The 24,307-nt window shown below is 39.4% G+C and overlaps 1 protein-coding gene across 3 annotated transcripts in view; it reads right to left on the minus strand.

Annotated features, from left to right (window-relative positions):
* Positions 1-24,307, minus strand: part of LOC105485988 (FRY microtubule binding protein) — a 268,427-nt gene that overhangs the window by 210,780 nt on the left and 33,340 nt on the right. For all 3 annotated transcript variants that reach the window (XM_011748629.3, XM_071081656.1, XM_071081657.1), the window contains exon 2: positions 9,593-9,792. In XM_011748629.3, the coding sequence (XP_011746931.1) occupies positions 9,593-9,792 (200 nt within the window). The remainder of the gene's footprint in view (positions 1-9,592; positions 9,793-24,307) is intronic.

Genomic DNA, 24,307 nt, shown 5'->3' on the forward strand with positions numbered 1-24,307 from the left:
TTTTAGTCTCTTTTCAGGACAGCATTACTTTGATTCTATCACTACACTCAACAGGGAGTTAAATGAAATTACTTTTACTCTATGTTTCCCTTATTTGGTCTGTTGAAGCAACAGCAGCCTCTATTTAAAGAGGAGTTTGACCAACAAGCCTAGCTGATTGTCCTTCTGGGAAGCTGACTGGAATCCACAGTGCAGAAAGACATTAAGGCTGGCATTTCTGCTATTTGCACATCCTTAGTCAACAGACATGTAACCTTTGCTTAGTATAGGAAGATTGGCATGTAGAGCAGTGCAGAAAAACCACCAACTTGCAAACGGGCGTGATAAAATATTATGAAATATCATATGGCTGAGGTTAGTAAATGGTGATAAGCCTATGAACATGATTAATTACAATCAGTTGTAGGAAGATCTGTCATATAAAGATCCAAACTTTATTACAGGCAGTCATTCTGTCCTTTAGCACAGCAGAATTTCCCAATTCACAAATTACTAAAATACTAAAAAGGGTTCTGGATGAAAGGATCTGATATTTTCTGATATCTAGAAGTCTGCACACACATCAGTCACGTGAATGAGTGAAATACAAGACTATGGATGAAAGTTCAATCTCTAGATGGCCCAGAGGTGAAAAAACCTCTTTTACACCTAAAAACAGGGTGTATCCTAATTTCGGTCTCTTACTTCTCATCAGATATGGTCTATAATCACAAGAGGAAGCTCGGACGAGGGTGTATATCACTTGCCAAACTTACTTAGACCTACAGTCCCATTCATCAAAATGACTAGAACCACTCATCATACACCATCTGTTGGTGGTGGGCCACCAGTGTCCTTATTACAGCACAGCATCCTGCTTAACTTTAGGGGTAACAGGAGAGTTGTCCTGATGCCAGCTTTGTAACATCAGCACACAGGAGGAGTTGGAAGCCTCAGACTCTGGGCCAAGGAACAAAGGTATGTCAACAACGTTACTGCCTGAACCTGGAACAACATTAGCATGCAGTAATGCTGTCATTAGCTAATTGCTTGGCCTTTCAGTGTTTGTGCCAGCTGGCCATGACTGATGTTCCTACAGGTTTGTTCTTAAGCATGACATATTTCATTACAGATTTATGATGTGTGATGCAACAGAGTTTGGCATCCTGGATTCTTCAGACTGTGTACCCCAAGAAAACAGTTTGTGTTACTTCGAGTTGACTTCTTTCATGTTAGCAAACCAGCTAGATCATGTTCTATTATTTTTAAGCCTCCATTCCAGCATGACACAGTTAGCACCTTTATGAATTATCACTCTGTTTGTCAGCCCACACCTGTGCTCCAAACTCAGCACAGGAGCAACGTCTAAAATATCCTGCCTGCATCTTGTCCATTAACCATTTTGTGAACAAGGCTACTAAGGCTCAAGCAATCCCAATGATAAAATTCCCCATTTTCACTCATCTTTCATCATAAAAAGTGTTTTTGAATTCCGGGATGTTGGACAAAGGTGGGCACAACTCTCTCACTCTCAGTCTCCGCCGAAGGACAACATGAAAGTTAGTTTTTTTTTTAAGTCAAGTAGACTTAAAAAAAAACCCTTCTCTTTATTCCAGGTTTTGAAATCAAAACACAGTAAATTACTTTCTTTCTGAGTAACTCTTTGTCAGGCGAGTCAGAATTTCTTTTTCTTCTTCCCGTTGACATTTTATGCTGATAGACTAGATCCAGATGGAATTCCTGGACCAATCCCCAATTTAGCTTCCACTGCAGCTCCTGGAAGGGACAATGGAAGATTAAACCTGGGTAGACTCACTAATAAGTGAGTTTAAACCCAGGGATTAAACCCAAGGAATTTAAGAGTTTAAACCCGGGGGTTTGAGAGTGAATGCTGCTTTTATTTCATTTGTTTTATACACTAGAGTGAAAACGGCCTGGCTGCTATCCTTTCATAGATGAGAAAACAATGATAGATCACACATAAGTGACTTTGTCAGAAGCACAGGTTAGTGGCAGGGCTATAATAAAAAACCAATTTTCTTGTGTATTGGTCAAGTCATAGGGAGGGGCGTGGACAAAAGTCTAAGAAGTGTGATTGAAAATTCTTGAAATTTTCTAAACTTGGTTTACTTAGCTGAATAACCCAGCCTTTCACATTTTGGGCTGCCTGGCATTATGTGGTTCTTATTTTTTCCTGAGACCCCTCCTCTCAAGAACCAATGAAATTTCCTCTTTGAAAGACTTTGAAAACCCTCAGAGGTGGACATACTTCAAATCCCTGGTTTTATTGCCTAGGTCTTCACAATTCACACCTGGGTAGGTCTCAAGTGTTTTGCTGGAAATACAGTGAGATCGTGGGGGGTGTTGTCTTCTCTCAAGTACTTTGTTTGCCTCTGTCATCTCCCAAAGCATGAGCACCTGGAGGGCCAAGACCAGGTCTGCTGAAAGGAGCTGTGGTTGTGCTTCTGTCAACGCCATGGCAGAGCTCAGCAGAGCCACCTGACAGTATTGATAAATGGCAACAGCAGACAGTCAAGTCCCCTGCTCAAGCCTCCATTATGTTTGAGTGAACAGAAAGAGAGGATGCACCAGGCTGATTTCTGAGGAAATATACCAGAAACTCATCTCAGTCCTCCGACGAGGATAATGAGGGTGGTGATGAGGACAAATGAGCATTTCCTACATGCTCAGGAGTATATCAGGGGTTCCATGCACTCCGTCTAATCCTCTCAGCCACACTGTGAGCTGGGTACTGTCACTCCCATTTTGCAAATGAGAGAAAAAGGAGGTTGACTGGCTGGTTCAAGGTCACACAACACTAAAGAGGTGGAAGCAGGAGTCAAATCCAGATCAGTCAGAATGAAAAGCTGTTTTGTCTTTAACTTTATCTCTTTTGTCCATTTGAGCTACAAAGTCAAAATTGATAGCAGCACTTGAATTCTGAAACACTGGAGAGTCTTGTTTTTGGAAAGAGCTTACTGAGAAGGTAATTGCCTGTAACTACAGCGATAGATGCTATACAGACAGACTCATAGAGAATGAGAGCATATATTCTGAGACTGTGTCTGATCACTAAGAGTCACCTATTGCTGGAGTCGGGGTAAGGGGAAGGTGACCATATCAATGAATAAAGAGGTATCCTTAGATGCCCGAAAGCAGGAGGCTGAGAATCAATGCCTCTTGTACTCAGCACATTGTAGGGCATTCATCTGTCGAGTGCAAAGAACAGAACAAAAATCTATTATTATTAGTTTAGAGTTGGCAAGATGACTTTTGGAAACACACAGGATCCAATAAAGACATTCCTTTCAAGCTACTATATTAATGTTTCATTCATTCACTCATTCATTCATTTAAAAAAAATTTACTGTCTATGATATGCAAACACTGTCCTAAACATGGGGGCATGGGATATGTGTGTGTGTGTGTGTGTGTATGTTTACATGTGTGTGTGTGTCAAGATGCATCCCACACAGATATTGCCTCCAAGGAACTTATAGGCTAATACATTGCTTCTTTAACTTAAGAGAAAATCTCTGCCCCTACCCCACCACCATAAAAAATACACTATGGTTTGGTATGCACATGCACAACTGAAAGTATCATAAAATGCTTACCCTTAAAACTCATCATATACTCTGGTATTTACTAGTTTAGCCTATACTAATTACTCTAATTCAGTGAGGACAGAATCGTTTGCATGACAGAATGATATGGTAGCTCAGATAAAGTAGAGATTTGCAGATATGTGTAAGTCTGTGTTAACATAAGCATGACTGTGTGGAGACATCAGGGAAGAAATCAAGCCAAGCTTTTCAGATGATGAGATTTTGGACTGGGCCTTAAAGGGCAGGCAGGATGAGGAGCTGAGCAGCATTCTAGTAAGAGAGGTCGGCATGCATACACGCGTGGTGGCAGACAAGAAACCTGGGTTCATAAAGGCATATGGTGGGAGTAAGATCAGTTTGGGCCAAATCAAGGAGTGAAAGAGAATGAAATGAAAGTTTTATGCAAGAAATGTAATGGACAGGATTGTGTTTAGAGAATATTCACAGATGAGATCAGAGGAGGAAAAATTGGTGACAGGCCCCTTATTCTTCTTTTTATCCACCTTGAGGACACCCCACCTCACCATGTGCTTCATGGAGCAAAGGCCAACCCTGGTTTTATCTGCATAGGAAGCAAACTGAGAATTCTGCAGAGGACATAGGCAGGACGATGGGCTCAGGTAACCCAAAAGCTCACATGGAGTAAGTGCTTGGAAATATTGAATGAAATATAACATTTTTTTTTAAGTACAGAAATGAGTTCACAAGAAAGGCAAAAGGAAAGGAAAAACAGGAGGGAGTGAGGTAGCTTAGTGGCTGTCCGGGGAGAGGACTGTTTGTTTCATTATCCTAGAGGCTTTTGTTGTTGTCCACCGGGGGATAGGAAACACTGATATGGGCCCTGAGAGGTGGGACACAGAAAATAAGATGCCTTACATAAAGTCTGGTCCTAAACAATGGACTAGGGAAACATCTATGCACCGTTAAAAGAAGATGAAAAGATGTTCCCAGTGGTCTCTGCTTAAGTTCTATGTAAAATAACAAGAAAAAAAAATTCACATCCAAGAATTTAAAACCACAGGCCAAAGTCTTACAAGTTTGGGATATACATTTGTGTCACCTTCTAGGTGCAGAAAGTCACCGAATATTTGGCCCCGAACAGCAGTAACTCTGGGCAACAGAAGGGGCAAAAGCAAAACTGTGCTGGAGAAACACTCCCACAACCGTGGATGCAAGGAGAACTCACAGAAAAAGAGGCTCAGTGAAAGAATTCACAGTGAAAAATTTCAAAGTATGTAAAAAGCAATCCATTACGGGCAAGAATTAGCAGGCACAACAAACAGAAGAATTAGCAGACACAACAAGTACTGATATAACAGAACAATAATCTAAAGACACATTCAAGGTGATTGAAGACATAAAAGGAAAGTTGTAATCTTAAAAAAGAAACAAAATACAATGAAAATAAGAAGCCTAAGTAGACTTTCAAAGAGAACTAAATAGCACTTCCAGTAATAAAAAATGTAGTCATCAAAATTAAAATTCTCACTAGGTAGGTAAAACAGATTATATAGCCTAAGAGAACATTAATGAATTGGAAAATAGATCTGAAAAAATTACTCAGAATGCAGAAGAGACAAAGAGGTAGAATAATAAAAGATAGGTAAAAAGATATGCAATGTAGCATAAGAAAGTCCAATTTACATCTAATAGAAGTATCAGAAAAAGAGAAGGGGGAAGTGGAAAAATGATGACATTCATATAATTAATAGTTAAGAATTTTCCAGAATTGATGAAAAGATATAAATCCTTAATTTAAGAAGCACAAGAGTCTCAAACAAGAAAATAAAAATAAATGCACATCCAAACACAGTGTAGTGAAACTTCAGAGTACCAAAGACAAAGAAAAAAACTATAAAAGTAAACAGGGAAAAAAGTAAAGAATCTACAAACAAATAACAAATTCACTACAGACTCTTCAACAGCAATGGTAAGGCAACACAGTGAAATAAAGATTCAAATGTCAGAGGGAGAATGAATGTCAACGTAGAATTCTATTCCCAGCTGAACCATCACCAATAAATGAGGGAGAAATAAAGACATTCAGATGAACAAGACTGAGTAATTTACCACCCACTGATTCTCACTTAAAGAACTGAAAAAGATTCACTTTGGGAAGAAGAAAACTGAGTTCAGAGGGAAGGAGGAGGATGCAAGAAGGAACTGTATTCATTATTTATTTTCTGCAGTTTTTATGTTTTGAAATAAAAATATAAAAGAGACACAAATGACCCCATTAGCTTGTTTAGAACACTTTGCTTGGGAAAGGTGAAATAATGATAAGACTGGACAAGAACAAATGCTGTTAAATGTCCCCATGAAGCAATAAAAATAGAATAAAATTATTGACTTATCCATAAATATTCATGAATATGACCTGAGCATCTTTTGGGTACAAAGAGCCATTCTGCAGAACAAGTGAAAGATATTTACGAAGAAACAAATCTAAAATTTGTTTTTGTGGAACATTTTTATTTCCTTTTTTTTTTTTAAGTTGGCTATCTGGATATTGCAAAGTCATAAATAAAACCTTATGATTTAATTTAAAGTTGTACATAATCTGCTCCACACAAGCTAATAGGTGTAAAATTCTGAGTTAGTCTTTTAACAATAAAACTGAAAAATATGGATTCCTGAGTAGTTCCCCAAATAGTAAGCCTATACTTCCAAGTTTTTGAAAATTACCTTTGCCATCCCCATACAAGTTGTATTTAGTTAAGAATAATAGAATACAATTTTGTGATTTGATATGAACCCACCTAAATTCCGGGTTGTAAAGCATTCAATGTCTTTGTAAGACAAGAGAAACAGTAGAGGACATTTAATGGAATTCACCTTAAAAGTACTCTACATACATCAAAAATAACACCTATTGTTGCAGCTACAGGACAAAATGCCAAATGCACATTCACACTTCTAGAATCAGGTGACAAGCCTCTGAATCCATTCACATTTACTGGCCTACAAGTAGGCAAAAATAAGGACAGAAAATTACTAAGCATTTTTCAGCAGACAAGAAAAGAATATGGAACAGAAGCAGCTTACATTTCTGCCAAAAAATCAAAGGGGAATAAAAAGGCCAGAGTTGGGGGCTCATGCCTATAATCCCAGCATTTTGGGAGGCCAAGGTGGGTGGATCACCTGAGGTCAGGAGTTTGAGACCAGGCTGGCCAACATGGTGAAACTTCATCTCTACTGAAAACATAAAAATTAGCTGGGCGTGGTGGCGCACACTTATAGTCCTAGCTACTAAGGAAGCTGAGGCACAAGAATTAATTGAACCCAGAAAGCCGAGGTTGTGGTGAGCCAAAATTGCGCCACTGCACTGTAGTCTGGGTGATAGAGCAAAAAAATCTCTTTTTATAAAAATCATTAATACTAAAAACTGATTAGATTCATCTCTTCAGCTAAAAGCAAGTGTGTCTTCTTGGCCATCAACACCCAGCAGAATCCTTCACTCGAAGCACATAAGGAAGATTTCCTTATGACAAGAACTTACACTTTAAAATTTTTCTTGTTTGGGGACATTTTAGTTGTATCATAGAGTGGAACAAAAATGTCTACTTCTATTAAAAGAATGCTATGGCACATGTACATTTTTCAGACCTAATCCTTATTCCAAGAAGAAAAAACAAACTCCACGCAAACGAATTCCAACCTGAGTTGAGGGACAAAGTTAAATCCAAACTATTTTATTTCATAAACTCTTAAAAAAACAGTAAACTATTATTTTGGAAACACGGATGGTTCAAAAGGTGTCAGGACCTAGCTGTGTAAGCATCTCTTTGAACTTTTGTACAACTTCACAGCTCCTCAGGAAAATTCATTAGGATACACAATTTCAAAGAGACTAGACCTGTCATTTTTGCACTTTTCTAGGGCTACAGGGTAAAATGAATCTTTATTGTGCCTCACCACTCTCTCTTTAAACTGACCCACATCCTCTGAAATGGAGGTAGCTTCCCTCCCTCCACCAGGGGGGGAGTCTGGGCTGCTTCAGGGGTTGGAGGCTCCAAGGGTCAGCCCTGTTCTGGGCATTGGGACTTTGGATACTTGAAGTGGCTGATTCAAGTTACAGGAGAGTCCTGTGTTGGTTTGTTTTAAGAAGTTAGCAACAGTATCTGCAACAGTGTCTTTACATGAAGACGACCAACGAAAGATTTACAATAAAGTACAGAGGGGTTCAGATGTAGGCTCTGAAGCCACCTAGTTTGAGTTTAAATCAACACTGTGTGACCTTGAGTATTTACTTAACCTTCTCTGTGCCAACTTTCCTCATCTGTAAGCAGGAAATAAGTGCTGTCTACCTAAGGTCACTGCGAAGATTAAACGAGGTAATAAGTTGTGCACAATGCCTAGCACATAGTAACCACACCACAGATATCAGCTATTAGTAGAAGTAAGAGGAGCAGAAACACAAAAACATGAGTGAATGGAAATAAAGGTCCTGTAGTCAGGATGAATTTAGATGATTTAAACTGTAAAAGCAAGAAACATTTCCCATAATTATGGAAATTCAATAAATGAAGAGAATTTTATGAACAGAATGGATAAATTTAACATCCACTGATCTAATAAAAATTTTATTGAGCAAAGTTTGTAACTTTCAGGTAAACACACTTAACAAACGTTTATGAATTCTGATTCCCAAACCCTATGTTGTAATTCTTGTAAAGGTCATTTTTAACAGATGATGGGCATCATCTGTTACATATTTTCAGAGACATGTATTGCAGGCTTAAGAATACTGTATTTAATTATTTTAAGTTATAATTCTGCAAAGCAAACCTCTGATTATCTTCTTATTACCCCAGTAACCTCATAGGAGGTACAAAGTCACACTTCCCAGAAACAGCTGCATCACTCTGAATTCTTTTCCTTTTATTTTATTGTGTGTGGCCCTGCCAAGGTTAGAAAACAGGTAATCTGAATCTACCAATTGCACTTCCTTCCTTTCTGACTGTCCTTTGGAGTGATTCAGCGCTCTTTAGAGCCCTGTTAGAGCAATTAACGTAAGGCGGACTCATGCCTGCCTTATTTGCTAGCAGAAGCATCTGCAACCAAAGACACTGACATCCAAGGGCATCATGTGTCTAACGAGGGAACTAAAGGTAAGTCAGTCAAGAATGTATTGTCGGCCGGGCGCGGTGGCTCAAGCCTGTAATCCCAGCACTTTGGGAGGCTGAGACGGGCGGATCACGAGGTCAGGAGATCGAGACCATCCTGGCTGACACGGTGAAACCCCGTCTCTACTAAAAAATACAAAAAACTAGCCGGGCGAGGTGGCGGGTGCCTGTAGTCCCAGCTACTTGGGAGGCTGAGGCAGGAGAATGGCGTGAACCCGGGAGGCGGGGCTTGCAGTGAGCTGAGATCCGGCCACTGCACTCCAGCCTGGGTGGCAGAGCGAGACTCCGTCTTAAAAAAAAAAAAAAAAAAAAAAAAAAAAAAAAAAAAGAATGTATTGTCTTTCACGTTTTAGAAATGGAAATGGTGTTTCTGAACGACTCATCAAAACACTTCCTCTGACAATATGGTACCAAGCCCTTAACTTCTCAAACTCGAAGTCCACACAGCCACTTGAACAAAATGATTTTTCTTGTCATCTACTTTAAAAACTGGACAAAAGATTTTGCCATATATATAAAATATGTGTATGATATATATATACACATATATATATCACAGAGACTCTGAACACAATTTTTCTATGATTGATACTTCTTTGATACTTCCTCTTGTTAAATTATGCTTATTAGTCCCAAATGCAGCAGTGAAGCATGCTACTGAATAGTATTTGCTGAAGATTGTTTTAAAATCCTTGACACTCAAAATTGTTTCTCTTAGATCAGGGAACCTAACTATTATCTTTAACACATTACCTATGATATTAAAGAACCTTTACAAACTAGAAGAAAAGCAATCCATCTTTTGTTAGAGTGTTTAAATCTAGTATAACAGCATACAGGTGAATTTTCAAAGAGGAAGGTTCCACGGCATGTACTCACCAGGGGCTCTGCCATAATGATACGAATCTTGCGTTCGGCCTGAGTGGTGAAGTTGACAAATAAACTTTTGAGGACATATTCTCCTGGTTTGCTGTCTGGGTCCACATTGATGGGTAACATGGTTGGCGGCCCTTTCTCCCTGTGCGTGCCAGAAGCAGGTGGAACCGGAGGCTTGATGTAACCGTTACCAACGGGAGAAGCTGAAAAACAGAATGGGCATCCTTACTGGCTGAAAATAATGTCATAAATATTCAGATGGACTGTGTTAAACCATAAATATCAGGATATGAATCGTATCAAGAAAGTCACACTTAATGTTATAACCTGGTCTTATTCTTTGGAAATGGTGTCAGAATTTTATTATTTTCATTATACTATGTTTGTGTTATACCATATTTGGTCATCTCAAAATTCTAGTCACTACATTGCTGTAGGTAAATTATATTGGAAGCTCGTACTATAGCTGACCAATCTTACAATACTTAAGATGTTTTTGGCTTATTTTTTGTTCTAGGGAAACAGCAGTCCCATTTAGAAAACGGGTAGAAAAACGTATATGGGAAAAAAAGTGATTTCTTGTCCAGGTTTTCCTCATGGTCAAGAGCTGTCTGTCTTCCATGCTTCGTTCTAATAATGGAAAAGACTCTGGGGTAATTCCTTCCAGAAATCTCCAAGAATCAATTTTCAGAAGCCAAGCTGGTTCTTGCTCTAGAAAGGGATGCACCTCTTGAAAGATACAAGGCTCAGGCAGTGCCCTGTTTGCCGTCCAAGGTGTGGGTTTAACTTTTCACTCTCACCATCCTTCGGCTCAAGTTGGGACACCTCTGTGCTTCCTTTATAAAATATGTAGGTTCCCCACGAGTACTGTATCTTCAACAGAGGCAGCTCTTAAAGCTCTTGATGAGTGGCCTCTGTTCAGAATGCAACAGAGTCAGACACTGTTTTAATGAGATAGTCTCTAATCTTTTTTTTTAATTCATAAATGCAGTTTCAAGTCTCTACTTTTTACAGTACTTTGATATGTTAAATTCTACCACCCCTCCCATACAAGCCCTTGTAAGATGGTCAGTTATTAATATCCAAAGAAAGAAACGTAAGAGCAAGAGGGCTTAGGATAGAGGCATTGGGAATGCTGAGAACAGGAAGTATACAGTTAAACATAAGTATTTAGTTCTGGGTAACTGGATATGGAGATTAAGGGAAAGAGTCAAGTAAAAAGTGAGTTTCCAGTTTGGACACTGGATTGGATATCAAGAGAATGGTGGTGTCATCAATATTAAAGGCAGAAGAAAGTTCTCCATGAAAGTTGGATACTCTTTTCATAACTACAAATAAATGTAAGGCTTCTCTTGCCTCCTTTCTGTGTCAAGCCAAATTCTGAGGAAGCAGTATAACATTTTGTTTATTTTATTAAATTACGAACATGTCCCCAGTGTTACACAGACGGCTCTCCCTCACCTTTCCTACCCTTCCTCTGTAATTCATTTAACCTGACATAATAGTTGAGGAGCCCCTTACATCTGAACAGTCTTTCCAGATCTCAGCTACCACTAAACTGTAAGAATACGGCCTCGCAAGTGACAAAAACATAATAAAATGTCTTGCATATTATCTCGTTTCCTCTCCATTCCCACTGGCCACATCCTATCCAGGCCCTTGGAGGCCTATGGCTAGATGATTTTAATAGCTTCTTTGTGGACATTATTTCATCTGTTTTCCATATCGAACTAATCTTTCTTTTGCATGGCTTTAATCATAACATGTCTCTGCTCAAAACTTTCAATAGCTCTCAATTATATTATCCAGCCTCAGCACCCTGGCCTGGTTTTGAGAGCCTTTAGTAGTTTGCCTCCACACCCTCACTCAAGTCCTGCTGATGCTCTTACTGGCCTGTGAGCACACTGGCCATTTATTCTTCCTTCTTTCTCTTCTGCAGCTCCTTTCTGTTCTTTTCTGCCCATCTCTTCCTCCTCTTCATTCAGAGCCACTTCTAGTCTCATCTCCATAACACCTACCTCCACTAGGCCAGTCCTCATTAGGCCAGTTTCCTTTACAAGAGTTGAACATTTAACCCAAACTGTTCGGTGTTTTGCTTTGTTGTGCATATCCTACATTACCTATGAAAGACTCAAAAGACTGCTGCCAAGTAAAGTAACTATTGATTGGAGACAAGGTTTTGTCTAGGGTCGGTCCTGTAATTAAACCATATACTCTTCTAGCAATATCCCCTAAAAGTTCCCTAATAAGACTGTAGACTTCCAGATGTCATCCGAAGTTCTTTGCACAGATAATACTCAATAAATCTCCTTAAATAACTAACTAAAAATGTCACCTGACTTTATTTCTGCAGGTCTGAAAGGGATTCCTGGGATAGGAACTACATGAGGAGATGCGATATGTCAGAGTCTTTTAAGAAAGGATGCAATAGTTGTGATAGATAGTAGTTTAATTTAACGACTTTAAATTAAATGGTAAGGCAAGCAGTGCACTAAAAGGCACTATTGATTCCAAAGGGGCATATTGAAAATCAAATGATGAAAATGAAGTCCTGGCCACTCCTCTGCTTCACCTCCTACTCCCCCAGCGCAGGCACCTTGTGGAAGTAGGACACCTCCCCAACACCAGCTTAGAGAAGGACATAATGTCTCAAGACATCTTCCTCAGGTATCAAAGGCATCGTGCCACAGAACCAGAGACTGGGATATAAACCTAAAATGTCTATTTGGAGTATGACTTTTTATTCTCTTTTGGTTTCCACAGGATTTGATCCATTTCCAGATGCAGCAATAATGGGGTTGATGTAATATACACAGTTATTGCAAGACAAGATCCTTAATTGCATGACTCTGGGGCCTGAAAGTCTTAACTAGAGTGCACACATTTTCATGAGAGTGAAATTTTCATGAGAGGACCTCTGACAGTCCTGCAAGGCTGCATTTTGAACTACAGAGCTGAAATGTAGACACCAGAAAACCTCTCAGACAAATCCTCCATTTAAACGGCTAAAGCGTCAATTCGCTGCTATCATAAAAAATATTATTCACCTGTACTTCAAAGCCAGACATCTTTGTGAATACAGAGGTGATATTCAAAAAGATAAAACTGTATGAACAGCCTTATTGAGCTGGAACTATCCCAGCCCAGCAGAGCTCTGTACCAGAGCAGAAAATGATTCAAAGCGGGGTGTCACTCATCAGTCTGAGATTCAAACACAGAACAACCTAGGCAGCTGGAGATTCAGGAAAGATAATGGGGTAAGTGTACTTAAACTAGGTCCACTTCCAAGTTTCAGAAACCTCTCTTCATCCTACCCTAATTAATTCATGGTAAATCCTAGCCTCAGGATAATTTCAAAAGTAAACATTAGGACATGGCACCTTTCAATACCTGGGTTATTTGGTGACAGTATAGTACAGAACAGCAAATGCACGTTCCCTGGAAGTCAAACTTGAGTCACAAAGTCCACACTGGTGTAAATATTAGAGCATTATCATTAGAAAGAAAAGCATCGGCCGGGCGCGGTGGCTCAAGCCTGTAATCCCAGCACTTTGGGAGGCCGAGACGGGCGGATCACAAGGTCAGGAGATCGAGACCATCCTGGCTAACATGGCGAAACCCCGTCTCTACTAAAAACACAAAAAATTAGCCGGGCGAGGTGGCGGCGCCTGTGGTCCCAGCTACTCGGGAGGCTGAGGCAGGAGAATGGCGGGAACCCGGGAGGCGGAGCTTGCAGTGAGCTGAGATCTGGCCACTGCACTCCAGCCTGGGCGACAGAGCGAGACTCCGTCTCAAAAAAAAAAAAAAAAAAAAAGAAAGAAAGAAAAGCATCAGGCCCTCTCACAGCACGTGCTTGCCCTTAATCTATACGTAAGTAAGATCAATTGTCTAGTTTCTAAATTCACAACAGTCTGGAAGCAGAAAATTATAAGGGAGGGGATGTAATTTCTATGGGTAGAAATGTTAGTAGCAAAAGGAGAAACAAAATCGCATAATTTAGAAAGTCGCCAGAACTTAAAAATGCAGTTGGCTGAATATGACAGTCTCATCGGCTTGAGGGCTTCGATTGGTGTTACAGTTTATGTTCATTATGAGGACCATAAGTCTCACAGAAAGGTAGAAAAGGTGGGAAAAAGACTAATATCAATTTCCAAAGGTTTCCATTTCAAAAAGATAAAACTAAAAAACTTTTGGTGTATAAAAGGGAAAAATCTGCTGCCTCTAAGAATTGAGCTCTCAAGAATTAAATCTATTCCTTCATAGGTCTGATTTTTAATTGAAATTTATTTTTGATTGAAAAAAAAACAAAATAAAACATGGATTCGGTACTAGCCACACTGAGGTCCCATTTTCCAGGTTTGCAAATGCAGGCAGTGACTGAATCAACTCCTTTCTACCTAGGGTGCTTTCCTTGCTTTTTATCCAGTCCTGCAAGCAAATCCTCCTACCTTTCAGGGTCCAGGTCAGTATGGTTTCCTCCACCTGGCTTGGTCTGGGCCCTGCCAGCCAGTGCCATCCAGCTGCCCTGAGGCTCAGCCTTCTCTTCACGCCGGGTCTCTGGAAACAGGGATCTCTCCCAGTGAAAAGATCCTGACAGAATCTTTGTCACATCTTTCCCATCCAAATACTTGTTGAAGAAACAATTGTTCCTGTTGCTTAATTTGTTGTATTAAAAAAACCCCACTAAAATTTCTTGCATATAATGAATTTTTAAAAATCTGTTTTTATTTATTTTTAATTGTGGTAAAGTAGACACTATTTACCATCTTAGTCTGTTTTAAGTGTACGGTTCAGTGGCATCCATGTGATGAATTTTTTAGGTCCAACTCTATCAGCCTTTATTCTCCTTTCCTTCATCCTATCTGTCTATCTTCATATAACAGCTCAATTTCTCTAAAAAGTCATTCACACCAGTGCTCCTGTGGTGGGGGCTGGTGTGGAGTGGAGAAGAAGAGCATCACTCTCACATATTAATTAGTTTTCTAATTATTGAATCCATTTGAAATTTGCCTTCTCTTTGTATTTTCTCATTTACATTTTAATCTTGGTTTTAACACGTTCTAATTTTTTTCTCCATTGCCTTCTTTTGTCTTAAATGGGTTTTGTTAATGTTCCTTTATTATTTTTATTCCAAATTCTGTTCCTAATTGGTTTTGTTGGATGGCTTCAGAAGTGTTTTCTTGTGTTCACTGGGTCTCTATCTTTTATATTAAGCAGGGTCCGTTCCTTAAATTATGAGAAGTCTATTTTATAGTTGTGAGGCCCATTCGTTTTCCGTTTATTAAATCTGTTTCCGGCTGCATGTGATGATCTTTTGAACATGACTATTTTTCCCCCAATTTCACTGACTTATAGCTTAATTTTTAGGCTGGCTGCTCTTAGTCGGTTTACATCTTCAGTACAATTTCCCTAAGTTACCAACATTTCCAGGGCAGACTACCCTCCTAACTGTAGCACCAATACAAACACCTCCACAGCTCATAGTTCAGCTACATTTTTATTATAACACTGAAAGGAAACGAGTGTCATGTAAGAGCCCCAGAGGCTAACTGGCATAGATGTTACAGGAAAGCAACTGGTTTTCTCAATCAGATTTTCAGAGAAGTAATACCATCTTTCATTAGAAACTGTTGTTCATTGACTCACTCATTCATCTCAACCAATACTTATTTAATGAGTGCCTAGGCTTCAGGCACTGTTCCAGGCACGGGAAGATATTGGTGAACAAAGCGATGGTTCCTGCCTTAATGGAGCTTATGTTGTACTGAGGAGGGGTAACATAATCAGCATTTCATGTGTATACACACACACACAGGTGCGCACATACACACAAATACCACACGGTCAGATTGCAATAAATTCTAAAAGAACAAGGAAAAATTAAACAGAGTAAGTGGCTAGAGGGACCTGCTCTTCTCTATCTACAGGCATTCAGGTGCTACAGTCTAGGGCTGCTGCAGGAAGGAACGAATGCTATGTGTATTCTTGGTGTCTAAGAAAATCCAGGCACACATGGCTTGGGCAGGATCTGCTTTCCTGATCCATGCATTTGACCTGCCCCATATCTGTGTGTCAGTTACCATGGAGATGAGACTTTTAACCAGCCTGTGAAGGGCATGAACGAAAATGCTCAATGAGCACACTGCTTCCCCATCTTCCTCCAAAAAGTACTCCACTCCTCAGGAAGCAGAGATGTTTGGCCTGCTTTTTCACCAGCTTGCAAAGACAGATAAGCACAGAGCTAATTTTTCAAAACACGCATTGCTTTTACTGATGCTCCCATTACTGGAATTTTACCCAGAGTATTTGAAATAAAAAATGGCTTCCTTTTTCTTTTCATTGCTCCTGGGATTATATGTAGTAACCAAATATTCAAAGTAGTACTCTTCCTAGAAAGGTGATCTGATTAAACAACTTAACTTTATAGAGACTGATGTAACCTTATCTTTCAACAAAGGAGTAAATAATGAGATTTCTTTGTTCATAGTTGTACATAAATTATTCTTTCTGCCGGTTCTCAATACTTCATTCATTTCTCGGGTTCTGAAGGCAAACCCTGTTAGTAACCAAGAGCTGGGATCTTTCTTTAGGACCACACTTTCCCTCTCAAATGCCTTTTCTCCTAAGACTTAATTTGTTTACTGGCAGTACAGGAACATTTCATAAAACATAAACCAAGTATGACGCAGCTTCTTTGCGAACATGTCACAATGTGTATAGAGCAGTAACAAATTGTCCATTAAAGCAAGTATGAGGGAACTTAAGAAATGGCATGTAAAAAGGTACTGCAAATACTCAAATGGCCAGAAACCCCGAAAGTCATGTAAAGTAAATTAGGATAAAAAAAAAAGAAAACAACCAAACATAACAGAAAGAATTATTTTCTTCTGAAGAATATTAAGAAATAGAAAATGTTGAGACAAGAAAAAACAATTAGTTTCAGCAACACACAAAGATTGCTTAACAAAGTGATCGATGATTCTTAAATAATTACTTATTTTAAAGTGGGCCAACAAAAGAATATCATGTAAAAAAAATACCGAAAAACAATTTTTGCCTTGGAAGAAAAGTATATCCAAAGGCAGGCAAAATTAATTTCTGTTTAACTTCCATAAAATTCTGATAACGTGAAATATACCTCCCATTTTTATGGATTGCATACATTGCTCCTTTTACATACACTTTAGTTCTCCTGCAGTTCTCACGTTGTGTTCCTTCACGTTTCAGAATCTACATGATATCTCTAGATGAATTAGTATCTTTAATTCTTAAAATAATCCTAGAAGGCTAATCTCCCTTTTACAGGTAAGACCATGCAGGTTCAGAGAGGTTAAGTGACTTGTCTAAGGTTACGGAGTGGTCAACTCAGGACCTGACCCATGAATGTGACGACGTTATCTTGTGAGCTTCCCATATCGCCCTGTCTTTTATTTTTTAAATATATTTTTGTTTTTAAAAAATAATTTTTATTTTGTTTTGTTAACAGAAGATCTACTCTCTTACCACATTTTAAAGTGTATATTATTGTTAGGCTATGCGTACAATTGTATAGCAGATCATTAGAGCTTATACATTTTGCTTAACTAAAACTTTATAACCATCGATTAGCAACACCCAATTTTCCTGTCCCCCTGCCCCAGGCAACCACCATTCTATGTTTGGGTTCCATTAACCTACCCATTTTAGATACTGCATATATGTGGAGTCACGCTCGTATATTTAGAAAATCCCATCATCTCAGCCCCAAATCTCCTTAAGCTGATAAGCAACTTCAGCAAAGTCTCAGAATACAAAATCAATGTGCAAAAATCACAAGCATTCCTATACACCAATAACAGACAGAGAGCCAAATCATGAGTGAAATCCCAGTCACAACTGCCACAAAGAGAATAAAATACCTAGGAATCCAACTTATAAGGGATGTGAAGGACCTCTTCAAGGAGAACCACAAACCACTGCTCAATGAAATAAAAGAGGACAGAAACAAATGGAAGAACATTCCATGCTCATGGATAGGAAGAATTATATCGTGAAAATGGCCGTACTGCCCAAGGTAATTCATAGATTCAATGCCATCCCCATCAAGCTACCAATGACTTTCTTCACAGAATTGGAAAAACTACTTTAAATTTCATATGGAACCAAAAAAGAGCCCGCATAGCCAAGATAATCCTAAGCAAAAAGAACAAAGCTGGAGGCATCATGTTACCTAACTTCAAACTCTACTACAAGGCTACAGTAACCAAAACAGCATGGTACTGGTACCAAAACAGATATATAGACCAATGGAACAGAACAGAGCCCTCAGAAATAACACCACGCATCTACAACCAACTGATCTTTGACAAACCTGACAAAAACAAGCAATGGGGAAAGGATTCCCTATTTAATAAGTGGTGCTGGGAAAACTGGCTAGCCATATGTAGAAAGCTGAAACTGGATCCCTTCCTTATGCCTTATACAAAAATTAATTCAAGATGGATTAAAGACTTAAATGTAAGACCTAACACCATAAAAACCCTAGAAGAAAACCTAGGCAATACCGTTCAGGACATAGGCATGGGCAAAGATTTCATGACTAAAACACCAAAGCAATGGCAACAAAAGCCAAAATAGACAAATGACATCTAATTAAACTAAAGAGCTTCTGCACAGTAAAAGAAACTATCATCAGAGTGAACAGGCAAGCTCCAGAATGGGAGAAAATTTTTGCAATCTACCCATCTGACAAAGGGCTAATATCCAGAATCCACAGAGAACTTAAACAAATTTACAATAAAAAAACAACCCCATCAAAAAGTGGGCAAAAGATATGAACAGACACATCTCAAAAGAAGACATTTATGATGCCAACAGACATACCAAAAAATGCTCATCATCACTGGTCATCACAGAAATGCAAATCAAAACCACAATGAGATACCAGCTCACGCCTGTTAGAATAGCGATCATTCAAAAGTCAGGAAACAAGAGATGCTGGAGAGGATGTGGAGAAATAGGAATGCTTTTACACTGTTGGTGGGAGTGTAAATTAGTTCAACCATTGTGGAAGACAGTGTAGCGATTCCTCAAGGATCTAGAACTAGAAATACCATTTGACCCAGCAATCCCATGATTGTATATACCCAAAGGATTATAAATCATGCTACTATAAGGACACATGCAAACGTATGTTTATTGCGGCATTATTCACAATAGCAAAGACTTGGAACCAACCCAAATGTCATCAGTGATAGACTGGATTAAGAAAATGTAGCACATATACACCATGGAATACTATTCAGCCATAAAAAAGGATGAGTTCATGTCCTTTGCAGGGACATGATGAAGCTGGAAACTGTCATTCTAACCAAACTATCACAAGGACAGAAAACCAAACACTGCATGTTCTCACTCACAGGCGGGAGCTGAACAATGAGAACACATGGACACAGGGTGGGGAACATCACACACCGGGGCCTGTCAGGGTTGGGGGGCTGGGGGAGGGATAGCATTAGGAGAAATACCTAATGTAAATGACGAGTTGATGGGTGCGGCAAACCACCATGGCACATTATACCTATGTAACAAACCTGCACGTTGTGCACATGTACCCTAGAACTTCAAGTATAATACACCGGGGCCTGTCGTGGGGTGGGGGGAGTGGGGAGGGATAGCATTAGGAGATATACCTAATGTAAATGACGAGTTAATGGGTGCAGCACACCAACACGGCACATGGATACATATGTAACAAACCTGCAGGTTGTGCACATGTACCCTACAACTTAAAGTATAATAATAAAAAAAGGAAAAAAAAGTATAATAAAAAAATAAGTGGAATCATGCAATATTTGTCCTTGTGTGACTGGTTTACTTCACTTAGCATAATGTCTTCAAAGTTCATCTGTATTGTTGCATGTGGCAGGATTTCCTTTCTTGTTAAGGCTGAATAATATCCCATTGTATGTATATACCACAGTTTCTGTATCCATTCCTCATTCGATGGTATAGTGGTATTACACCATTCCCAGACTGTCTTTTAAAACCAATCAGCTGCCTATGTTGAAGACTGTCCCCTTACCCATAGGCTTTGCTCTGGCGTAAGCTAGTTTTGGGACTTCAGGGGATGACAAAACACAACATAAACGTTGTAATTTGGAGAATGGGGTTTCCTATGGTTAGAATAGTTGCACACTTTCTGGAAAGACTAACATATCCTTAGGCCATGAAGGTCTCTTCCTCTGGGTTCTCTGCCCTCGTGAATGAAAATGCACTTTTTAGACATTAGAAGGACTTTGGGAAAGGCTAGGAGTACAAAAAAGAATTGAACATATGGACCAGGTGCGGTGGCTCACGCCTGTAATCCCAGCACTTTGGGAGGCCGAGACGGGCAAATCACGAGGTCAGCAGATCGAGACCATCCTGGTTAACACAGTGAAACTCCGTCTCTACTAAAAACACAAAAAAATTAGCCGGGCGTGGTGGCGGGCGCCTGTAGTACCAGCTACTCGGGAGGCTGAGGCAGGAGAATGGCGTGAACCTGGGAGGCGGAGCTTGCAGTGAGCTGAGATCGCGCCACTGCACTATAGCCTGGGCGACAGAGTGAGACTCTGTCTCAAAAAAAAAAAAAAAAAAAAAAAAAGAATTGAACATGGAGGACCCATAAAAATACATGAGATCTGATTAATGACACACATACCTTAGAAAGACCCAGAGACTATTCTTTCCTAGATACATTGATGACATAAATTTTAACTGCCTATTATTCTAACAAAGAGCAAATCTACTTGAAGGCACAGTTCTCTGCTTACTTCAATTTATGTTCTCTCAAAAAACCATTTTTGTCTCTGGTCTCCCCAGACTGAATACCTTGGAGAGAGTGAAGCAGTTCAACAAAGGAAAGTTAGCATCAAGTGTCTGCCCTGTTTTCTTTTCTCTCTTCCTCTGCCTTCCAGTATTTTATCTGAGAGAAATGACAGTAACATTTCAGTGATTTCCTTTATAAATGTCTGTCATCTGCTAAGATGAGATTACATGGACGTTCCCCTGATTTTCAAAGTAGGTACTGTCATCAGAGCCTGAAAGAATCTCTGCCAAGATCCGTGTGCAAAGGAAGATGAGGTTACACTGACATTTCAAGGTCCTTTCTCACCAAAAGGAGATCGAATAACCTGCTAGAGGCAGGATAATCCTGAATTTCAACTTCCTTTTTCTCCCTAAGAGAAGTGACCAACTGCTCTCATTCACATGTCCTTTACTGGCTCTCCTTTTTTCATTTTCTTCTCTTTTCTAAGTTCTTCTTCTACTCGCGCATTTTATGCCACAAAATATCATTAATGTGAACTCCACAAATTTAAAATGTGTAGATTATTTGGACAAGACCTTGAGTTTTTAAATCTTAATTTCAAAAAAATATCTGCTGACTTACAATTTGAATTACTGGTGCTCAGTCTTTAGCACATCACAGTCACCTGAAAGGCTGGACACCTCCTACCCCAATTCAGTGTCAGAGTCTGGGGTGAGACTGGAAAGTCTGCATTTCTAACCAGTCCCCAGGTGATACTGGTGCTGCTGCCCTGGGACCCACACACTGACACCACTGATGAAAATAAATAGGAAGGAAAAGGAGGGCAATTTAATCAGTTAATACAATTGTTTCTAATCTTATCTGCCTATAGAGAAACTGATATGCTTCATTAACTCCAACAAAGTTAACATTTTTGTAGGTAAAATATAGTGGAAAGAACACTGAGCTCAGAGTCAAAGGTCTAAGCTCGAATGTGGCTCTCAGTGACTTTAGGGAAGAAACTTGGACAACTGGGTTTCAGTGTCCTTACCTGTTATTCTTAAAAAACCTAGGTGAGATTGTCCTTTCGACCTCTACTATTCTATGAAATATACAAGTATGCAGTGAAAATGTATGAAAACATCATTTGTTCAATATCTCTACAGTGTGAACACTTAATAATTAATATCTTACCTTCCCTTAAATTAATATGAATTAGGGAGATTCTATCATCTATCCTCTCTACAGAGTAAAGCTTTACCAATAATCCTGACCTTTCCAGTTGTATCTTCGCTTTTCTGGTTTCATTAAATTTTAAGCCTGGAAACTCCCTAAACTGCAGGCAGACAGTGGGGAAGCCGGTCTTTATTCCCACCTGTAAACTCATGACTTTTGTTTACATTTAAAAAAAAAGTGTACTGAAAGTCTGCCTTGTGTCTAAACTAACCCCATGTTAGGCCTAGTCTCTGTTCTGGGCCATGGAGTAGGTGGACACTGTGGAATAGGTGACATTTGACCCAGGTCTTAAAGGACAGGCAGGATTCTGATAGGTAGAGAAGAGAAAGAGGCAACTCAGGCAAATGGAATGGCACGGCAGGTACACAGAAGCGTCTGCCAAGTGTCCCTTCTCACCCCTCCTCCTGTCACCCTCCTAGCACACATCCCTGGTCTTAGTATATCTGTTCAAATTTGTCTTCACCAAGGAACTATAGAGTCCTCAAAAACAATACTATCTCTTGTCTTTATCCCAAGCACTTACCACCGTGCATGGCACAATTAAGTAAATGACTGTGCTCACTTAATATCTGTGGACCTGAACCCAACCAATTCTAAAATACAGTATTTGCATAGATGAAGTAAAGAAGAGGGTATATGAAAAATTTAATAAACTCTTCAGTCCTATAAAAATGTAGTTTTTAAAATATTTATTAGTATTAGAACTAAGGTCTTAAATGGCAAACCAATGAATGTGAACTTTATTTGGAGGGTCATTGGGAGCCAGTGGGTTTCTGGAAAGAATGCTGATCTCATGTTACTGTGTAAACTGCGAGAAAAAGCGGCTTCTTGGGAGGACAACACAAACTAAAAGATGACTGCACCCACCATGAGAAGACTAATGAAGGTGGGAACCTATCTGGTGCCTGTTAAAACAGAAAAAAAGATCCCACATCTTACACAAACAGACCTGCGACTTGTTATGATGATTAAGGTGCTGAAGAAGTGGTTTTAGAACACTGACTCTAGAAGCTTTCTCAAAATCCCCAGCCTGTAGCAATTTATTGGTCAGAGTTCTTGTACCCACACACTAAAAGCTGTTAGGGATGTATACCTGGGAGTGACACAGTTCTACTCTATCATAGTAATAGAACAGAAATGACTTTGGAATATAACCTATGACCAGGGGGAACTGTACATTGTCCTGTGACCACATTCATCACGCTTTCAAAACATTAGAGCTAATGTGCATTCATAAGAGACAACGCAGATATAGGACAAGTTAATGTCACCACCATAAGGAAGCAAAATAGCTAATCCAGAAGTAGGTTCGTCCTGTAGGAAAACTGTACCAGTTTCTACAGGTCAAGGGAAGAGATAAAACAACCAAATGTAATATGTGGACCTTGTCTGAACCCTGATTTAAGCAAACTAATTGTTAAAAGACTTTTTAGGATTATAAAAAATTTGAGTACGGACTGGATATTAGGTGATAGCAAAGAATTATGGTCAATTTTGCTAGATGTGATAATAGTATTGAGGGTAGATGAGAAAATATCTCTATTTCCTAGAATGCATACTGATTATATGGGGTTCAATGAAATGATGTCTACATTTGATTCATAATACTTTAACAAAGAGAAACAAGGGCTAGACATGGTATCTTATACCTCTAACCCCAGCACTTTGGGAGGCCGAGACAGGACGATCACTTGAGGCCAAGAGTTTGAGACCAGTCTGGGCAACACAGTGAGACCCCAACTCTACCAAAAAAAAATTTAAAGGTTAGCTGAGCATCGTAGCGCGCATCTGCAGTCTTAGCTACTGGGAGGCTGAGATGGGACGGCCGCTTGAGCCCAGGAATTCAAGGATGCATTGAGCTATGATTGCACCACTGCACTCCAGCCTGGGCAACAGAGTGAGACTCTCTCTAAAAAAATTTTTTTTGGCTGGGCACAGTGGCTCATTTTTGTAATCCAAACACTTTGAGAGGCGGAGACAGGAGGACTGCCTGAGCTCAGGAGTTCGAGACTAGCCTGGGGAACATGGTGAAACCCTATCTCTACTAAAATACAAAAAAATCAGTCAGGCATGGTGGTGGGCACCTGTAATCCCAGCTACTCAGGAGGCTGAGGCATGAGAACTGCTTGAACCCAGGAGGTGGAGGTCGCAGTGAGCTGAGATTGTGCCACTGCACTCCAGCCTGGGCAATGAAGTAAAACTCTGTCTCAAAAAAAAAAAAAAAAAAAAAAGCTTTTTTTTTTTTTTTTTTAATTAGAACGAAAGAGTAAAGGTACAAATAAACCAAACATGACTAAATCTTGATAACTGTAGAATTTGAGTGATGGCAATATGTTACATATTATCCTAATTTTTTTCTCCTTTTGGGTTTAACACTTCATAATAAATTTTTTTAAAAGATAAGACTCACTTATAAAAAGTTTCCTATATCTTACAATGGCAGTAATAAAGGAATGCCATCTTAGAACCTCAATTTGAAAAATAAATGACTATATTAAAAAATTGAACACCACTGCAATTCAGGTTCGATCACATAGGTTTGAGTAACTGAACTGTCTGCATAACTGAATGTTGGCCTGAGTATTTACATGCATAACACACAGCAAGGATGAGTGGAGGTGTCATTTACAGAGGCACTTTTCTCATCTGACCTGATTACAGTCCTTTCAGAACTATTTATGCTTCAAAAGACTATGAGTGTGATCAATTAATCA

The sequence above is a fragment of the Macaca nemestrina genome, chromosome 16 (genome assembly GCF_043159975.1).
Source record: "Macaca nemestrina isolate mMacNem1 chromosome 16, mMacNem.hap1, whole genome shotgun sequence".
Lineage (NCBI taxonomy): Eukaryota > Metazoa > Chordata > Mammalia > Primates > Cercopithecidae > Macaca > Macaca nemestrina.